The 7,470-nt window shown below is 52.4% G+C and overlaps 1 protein-coding gene across 2 annotated transcripts in view; it reads right to left on the bottom strand.

Moving 5' to 3' along the window:
- Positions 1-2,902: 2,902 nt before the first annotated feature.
- Mrpl14 (mitochondrial ribosomal protein L14) overlaps positions 2,903-7,470 on the bottom strand; it is a 12,097-nt gene continuing 7,529 nt past the window's right edge. The window contains exons 1-3 of one of the 2 annotated variants that reach the window (XM_029531410.1): positions 5,777-5,798; positions 5,436-5,526; positions 2,903-3,361 (exon numbers count right to left, since the gene is read on the bottom strand). In XM_029531410.1, coding sequence (XP_029387270.1) covers positions 2,995-3,361; positions 5,436-5,506 — 438 coding nt within the window. In that variant the 5' untranslated portion in view covers positions 5,507-5,526; positions 5,777-5,798 and the 3' untranslated portion in view covers positions 2,903-2,994. Of the gene's footprint in view, positions 3,362-5,435; positions 5,527-5,776; positions 5,799-7,470 lie in introns of those variants that run through there. The other variant, XM_021218363.2, reaches the window with a different exon arrangement.

Here is a 7,470-nt window from a genome sequence, read left to right as displayed (position 1 = left end):
CAGTGCAAGGAAAGTCCGTGGTAACTCTGGAAGATGAGCGAGGCCTGCAACCCGACAGGGGTGGCTTTCCTAAGGGCGCAGAAGGGGAACAAACAAAAGCAAGCTTATACTCCCAAGGAAACATAATCTGTGATTATAAATATTTCATGGGCAAAGAAAGTACCGGCTGTGGGCATGGTAGGGGCGGGGAGGGGGGGGTAGGCTACAAATTAGATCTCCCTTTGCAAAGTGATAGGACGGCTGGAAGGGCAACCAGGCCAGGGCTATTCTGGGCAGTGTGCTCCAAGGCCCTGCGTCACAGGCACTAGCCTGTGTTGAAACCACAGGCTTCTAGTGGTCAGCACAGAACACCTTGGGAGGCGCGCTTAAGTCTATAAGAGACCAGAGGGGACAACACGGATAAGAGTCACTCAGAGGACAGTGGTGAGCTTCAGCAGGCGGGGGAGGGGGCTGAGGGGGTACAGCAGAACAGCCAGCACCCTGAAAACACACAGCAGGGCAGAGGGAGGGGAGGGGAGGGCCCAACCCCCCTGCTAAGCAAATGGCCAGAGAAGCTGTGAGGTAGCTCACATCAAGCTGCCCCGGAAGGGCAAAGGTCCAGGCGAAAGCAGGTTGTGTCAGGCTGAGGACAATCGCTGCTTTCCTTTGCCCCAAGACAGAGGCCTCATCCACCCCCATCCCCCCACCCCACCTCACCCCCACCCCGGCCCGTCCCCCTTCCTGAAGCTGCAGTGACAGCAGGGAATTAAGAGTCCACTAAGCCCCAGCACCAAGCCTGTAAACACGCTAGCAAAATAGCCATGTGTTGGGGAGAGCTCTGCTTCAGCTGGTCCATCCCCAGAGCCCCACTGCGGCAGCCAGCCGGCAGCCACGCTGCACCAGACCTTGCAGAGGGCCACAGTAGGGGGTGGGGGACCTTGCAGAGGGCCACAGTAGGGGGTGGGGGGAATGGGACACAGGTATGCTCCCCAAATACCCAGGATCCCTTGAGGCAAACTCAGCCAGAGGGGACCTGGGAGCTGGACCCAAGTGCACTGAAGACATAAGCTAAGTTTCCGCCTCCTAGTATTCAGGCTGGCAGCTCCCACCTCCACCCTCCCCGGTCGGCCCCGAGGACTGGATAATCAAAATGGCAGCCTGTAGGGTCACAGCTGATAGGAGTCAAGACAGAGGCTCCAGCAACAGTAAAAATGACATCAACTCGGATGCTAAGGGAAAGACAGAAACCTGGCCTGAGACCCAGGTTTCCCACATGGCCTTAAAAACTGTCCTCAGTGGCAATAGGACCAGCACTTAAACCCAAGGACTGTGAGAAGCACTAAGAATATGCACAAACCTGGGTCTCTCCACAGCACACTGCTGCTATAAATTAAGACTAAACACAACGACCTGTTTAGCGCCGCAGAGGAACAGCCACTTACCCACCTACCACCCTCTCAAGATCCTCAGGCCAATAGCCCCCAAGCTCCCAAGTTCTGCACGGCTGAGTCCAGGAACCCCAGACTCCTCTTTGGCCTCCTCCATATTAGCCTACCGCCAATCCCATTTCTTCAAGCACTGACATCTGAGTGTGCCACAGTCTGCGGTGGCATCTTGCAGTACTGCAGTCTATCCTCTTCAAACCCTCAAGAAGCCAATCCACCTTCCCTCCTCTTGCCTAAATACCCATCACCTTCACCTTGATGCCTTTTAGGTAAGATAAGCCTCCTTCCCTGGGCCTTGCAGCCAGGAGTAGATGGAGGTCAACTCCCCTCCTGATTTGGTACAGCGGGATCTCAAGTGGTCCCAAAGGCTCACAGGTTAAAGGTCCTGGTACTTACTCCAAGGCCTGGACACACACGCTCTTTTCTCCCTAGCAAATTCCCACTCCTTTAAAGGGACACGAGTGCACAGCTCATTAATTATTCACAGAAATAAATACTCATGCAACTGCTAAGTCTAACAACATACCCCCGATGGTCAGAAGGCTCCCTCTTGCCCCTTCCCAGTTCACACTGCACCCAGCCCCTTAAGTAATCCTCATTTGGGCTTCTGTCACACTGCCTATTTAGACTGCAACGGAGGGAACCCTCTCTCTGGGACAGCACTAACCCGCAGGTCTAAGCCTTCATTATAAGCCCTTGTTAGGGGAATTTATTGGGTTCCTTTGCAACACTCTGAGTGCCACACCCCGCTTCCTCTCACCTTTGCTCTCCTCGAGCAGGCACGTGCACAGTCACAAGAAACAGCCAATCCTGAGAGACTCCTGCCGCCAGGGCCTGCTTTGGATTCACAGGCACAGGCTCTTTTAATCTTTGTATCAGTGGCACCACATGTTCATCATCGCCATATATCATGTGGAGACACAGCGGCTCAGAAAAATAAGCCAACTTGCCCTGTGTCCTAAGGTGGTCAAGGAGGTGCTGTGACTCACACCCAGGCAGCCTAAACCTAGAGCCTGTGACCACCACCCTCACAAGCTGCTTTTAATTTATATATATCTTTTATTTCGTGTGTAGGCATGCTCGGCCAGCATGTATCCGTGCAGCAGGCGCACGCAGTATCCACAGAGGCCAGAAGGGAGCATCGACCCATCAGAACTGGTGCTACAGAAGGTTGTGAGCCACCAGATGGGTACCGGGAATGGGACCTGTCTTCTAAAAGAGCGGTCATTGCTCTTAACCGCCAAGTTATCTCTCTAACCCCACAGTATCTTAAAAAACTGGCTTTGTGAGTTGATAAGATTCTATTAAAGAAATAAGGGAGATCAATACGTAAGGAGAAAAGAAACAGTTGTCACTGGTCGCCGCACAGGCCCAAGGCTGTCAGATGTAAGAGAAGCCCAGGCCACGCCTGGAGTCTGGGAAGGATGCAGCATTCAACTGCTTTAGTCACCCACCTCACGACCACAGTTCAGACAGCATAGGAAGAAAACATACATTAAAACATTTATTCTGTTCCGTGACACTGTCACCGGTGTGGAGGGAATGGCTGCTCAGCTCAGAGCCACTCTGCTCACACGAAGTTCTGAGCGATGGCCAGGACCTTGGAATACTCTCCTTCTCTCCTGCGAAGGCTGGCCGGAATAGGTATTTTAATTCGCGTTCCCACGGGGTTGCCATTGTCCTCAATGAGGACCACGTTGTTGGAGTCAAACTTTGGAGTCATCCGGGAGCCGGGCATGCGGTGTCCCACGATGAGAGCTCTCTTCTTCTGCCCCCTGATGGCCAGCAGGATCTGGTCGCCCACCTTGCCCACCCCACTCTTGTTATAGACGTGGATACACCGGGGAGGCCGATGGTATGGGGTGTTGCCCAGGGCGCTGTTGTCCACTACGCGAACCCGAGTCATCTTCTGGATTGCATGGAGGCTCCCAGAGGTGCTAATGGGAGAGAAAAAAATAAGTCTGTGACGAAGATCTCTCTGGGCCTCGGAGAGGGCAGGAAGGTGCATGTCGGCTACATGCATATACATACGTACATATACATACATGTACACACTGAGCAGAGTGACCCAGGAGCCAAAACAAAAAGTCAGAGGTTGTGAAGTCTAACTACCCACTTCCCTATAATGGAGAGCCTCTAAGATGGTTTGCTGATAGATACGTGAGAGGCTGAGGCAAATCTGTGTTACTCTCTCAGAAAACCAAGAGCTTCTATCGGTGTCAAGACCCCAGTCTTTCTGTGACAGGAAACTTGATGGCATACTTCATCTCCAGCTTTTGCTTTCTGAAAGTCGAGGGCTAAAGGTGGCTCCACAGGCTGCCTCACCCCGCCAATCCTGCAGAACCTGCTTCTCCAGGTCCCGCTTCCCTGTTCTCAGAGTCTGGGAACCTGGGGAGAATCTGAGGGAGCCCTGACACAACATGGCAGAAACTGTCAAGATAACAACTTTTGAACAGTCACAAAGGGGCTTCGTTTGCTTTTGAGATGGGTCTTCAACCTTGTCAAACTCCTGAATCCAAGCAAATCCCTCCCTTAGCCTCCAAACATGGGGAATGGGAGTACATCTGTGGCACCACCACTCTCCAAACCCGTTCCTCCTCAGAAACAGGAAAGTGTCAGGAGCAGATCCAGTCTTGCCACCTTGGGAATTCCACCGCCCAGTGGAGTGATGCTCTCTAACACAGTCCCAGGGCCTCTGTCTTCCCAGCATGCCTATCCCCACAGCTTCCTGCTAGCGACTCCACCTCCAGGCCATGCCTCTGCTTTGTTGAGCCTTGACTTTCCACTGCATAGCTCTCTTCACACCGTGCTCCTCCTACCGCAAACTCAGGAGGTCCCAAGTGACCCCCTGCCCCACTCTGCCAGCCACTCCAGTCCTGCAGCTTCTGCTGTGAATGCTTCTCCAGGAACGCCCTGGGGACTTGGGCAGGCTGGACCCACTCCCCTTCTAGGTACCCTCACCTTCCTCCCTATCGGCTCTACTCAAGACACATGCATGTGATGGTAAGAGGACAACCGACAGGCGCTGGTGCTGTCCCTCCATCACTAGGGATGGAACTCGGTCAGGTTACCAGGCCTGGTGGCTGCCACCATCACGGCTGAGCTGCCTTCCCCACGCCTATCACTTCTTCTTAGAATAAGCTTGTTTCTGAGAGAGGCCTGCCTTGAGAACTCTTCTCCACAAGAAGCAATTCTCATTCATCTCTGCAGGATGAAGGAAGGGTAAATGGGGTCTCAAAGGGAGGGCACTGTGGCTGGGGTGGGGCCACCTTGGCTTGGTAAGGAGGCACAGACCGACAACAATCATGCAATATTGTCATTAAAGGTTAAATTTGCTGCGCTTCATGGTCCAAGAATGTAATCCTGGCTACACGGAAGACTGAGGCAGGAAGATGGCAGGTTCCTGGGTCATGTGGGCTCCAGGGTGAGATCAAAGTCAGCTTGGGAAACTTGGTGAGAGCTTGTCTCAAATGTCTAGGCTTGCTACAGCTGTACAGTAAAACTCTATTGTATAAAGCAAACGAAGACAACAAAAATCAAAATAAAAATGTAAGACGAGGGTTGGAAACCATGGATTTCAGTTCACAGTCATGAAAAAAATAAATTCATTCTTAAAAAAGTTTGGGGTCAGCAAGATGGTGGAGCAGACCAAAGTGCTTGTCACCAAGCCCAAAAACCTGAGCCTGATCACACTGTGGAGAGAAACAACTTCTGACTTCCACGTGTATACCAGGACACATGCATGCCCAAATACACACACACACACACACACACACACACACAGAGCAGTAGCAACAGGCTCACAGCAGCTCTCTAAGGAGCAGGCAGGGACTGGAAATGAACAGATTCCACCACAGGCCACTCTTTCCTCCCATCTGCCCGAATCCATTCCCCATGCTAACCCCGACAGCTCTCTGAGTTCCCTCTTCCATTCTAGTCACCACAGGATCCAGCCAGAGGCAGGCTTACCCAGGAACACTTCTTAAGAACAAGATGTTACATATTACTTACCTGAAGCAGCGCTGGCTGAACGCTCTGCTGACATGGGCAAAAGAGCCCCAAAGCCCAGTAAGGACAGCCATGGGATCCCAAGAGGACAAACCTGCAGGAAAGACGACAGAGGCTGTTTTCTCTCGGGGTCTGTGTGGGAGAAGACACTGCAGCACAAGCTCATTAGTCACTAAATAGGAATCCTGGTGTTTGAAAGATACACGATGATTAGACAGAACTCCAGCTCCCAATTCTGCTGAGTCACACTCCCCGCAGGTCAGCTGTAACAGACCAGCATAGAGAACGCCGCCCACCACCCTCACCTTCCCCAGGCAGCAGAAAACACAGGGCCATCAGCATACCCAAGTTAGCCACAACTTCCCAAGAGGGCCACAAAATTGAATGCCATTTCCCTTTTTGACACCAGCGCCTTCTGAAAGTATACCAGTTCAGCACCCAGGAAGAAAGCAGATTAGCCAAGCCTGGAGGCACAGGTGTGTAATCCCAACTATTCTGGGTTGGAGGATCCACATTCCACACCTGGCTGGACTAGAGAGTGAGCGCATACATCAAAAACTATTAAACCAGCTATGGTGGCTCAGACCCGAAATCCCAGCTTGTAGAAGGCCAAGGCTGGAGAGCGAAAAGTTCAAGACCTGTGAGCTACATGGTGAGTTCCAGGCCAGCCTGGGCTACATGAGACCCTGACTCAAAGAAATTAGGAAAGACAAAACAGAACATGGAGCCAGAGAGATGGCTCAGTGGTTAAGGGCACGAGCTGTCCTTGCAGAGGACCTTCTGGTCTCCTTGGGCACCGGGAACATAGATGTAGGTAAACACTAGTGTGCATGAAACAAAAATCATTTCTTAAAGGGTTGAGAATATAGCCCAGTGGTAGGGTGCTCGCACACGCCCTGGGTTCAGTCCCTAGCGCTGAAGTGGGGTGAAAATGCTGCCAATCTGAGCAGCTTCCTAAGCTGCTAGTCACGTATCACCCTTCCCCCAAATACGAATGCCAGGACACCTGTAGAGCCCAAGGTCGGCAAAGTAGGGCCAAAGCCACCCTGGCCAAGGCACTGACCAAAGTCTATATTTGGGTGAGTCTCCCCCACAGCATGGAAAAACATCCACAGACAGGAAACAAAGCTACGGCATCTAAGGAGTCGGGTGTCCAGTTCAGAGAGCTTGGCTCTGTTGCTTTCTAGCACAAGCTTACACACACACACACACACACACACACACACACACACAGAGGCTGAAAGATCCTACAGGGCATGAACATCACAGCAGCATGGTGAGGGATACCACCCAGGCGGGCATCCCAGCTGTCAGCAGGCCAGCTCTTCCATCCAGGCGCCTAGCTGCAGAGGGCACCGCTGGAGAGCCCTGCAGAGCCATGCCTGTGCACTGGAGTATTTACACACGGCTCTGCTTAGTGAGGCTTCAAGGCGCCACAGATAAGACTATTTAATAAAGGTGGCGGGAGAATTCACCACTCACTTCCACGTGGGAACATTCCACAAACGCCAGTCACTTGGTGCCTCCTTACATCCTAGCACCTCGGTGTTCTCCTCAGAACACCCATGAAGTGCTATACTACTGTACAATCTGAAAACGACCTGACGAATCCGGGCAACCGGAGCACCGGACAGATGAGCCCAGCTTTACTAAGGTCCTGTGCAAGTCCTCTGGCTGTGAGCCCAGGCCTGAGCGACGCAGAGGACCCAGCCCAGGCTGCGCACCCACCGCATACCTATCAGCTCTCTTTTTCCCGTCTAATTTCATAGAAGAGGAAACTGAGGTACAGAGACTTTCAGTGATCTCCATAGTGCCCCACAATGAGCCTCGGGACCTCTGCACCCAGGCTTTGAGTTGTTGGGTCCCTCTGTTTTCTTGAATCTTTGCTGAGGCAGTTATATCACGCCACATACTAGGCTAAATGCTGTGCACTGGCATTCCATTTAACTCACAAACACTACTGTGCAGTGCACACCATTACTGACCTCTCTCTCTCTCTCTCTCTCTCTCTCTCTCTCTCTCTCTCTCTCCCTCTCTC

The sequence above is a fragment of the Mus pahari genome, chromosome 18, assembly GCF_900095145.1.
Source record: "Mus pahari chromosome 18, PAHARI_EIJ_v1.1, whole genome shotgun sequence".
NCBI classification, from domain to species: Eukaryota; Metazoa; Chordata; class Mammalia; order Rodentia; family Muridae; genus Mus; species Mus pahari.
The sequence above is the reverse complement of the archived record's forward strand: the minus strand, read 5'-3'. Positions and strand labels throughout refer to the sequence as shown.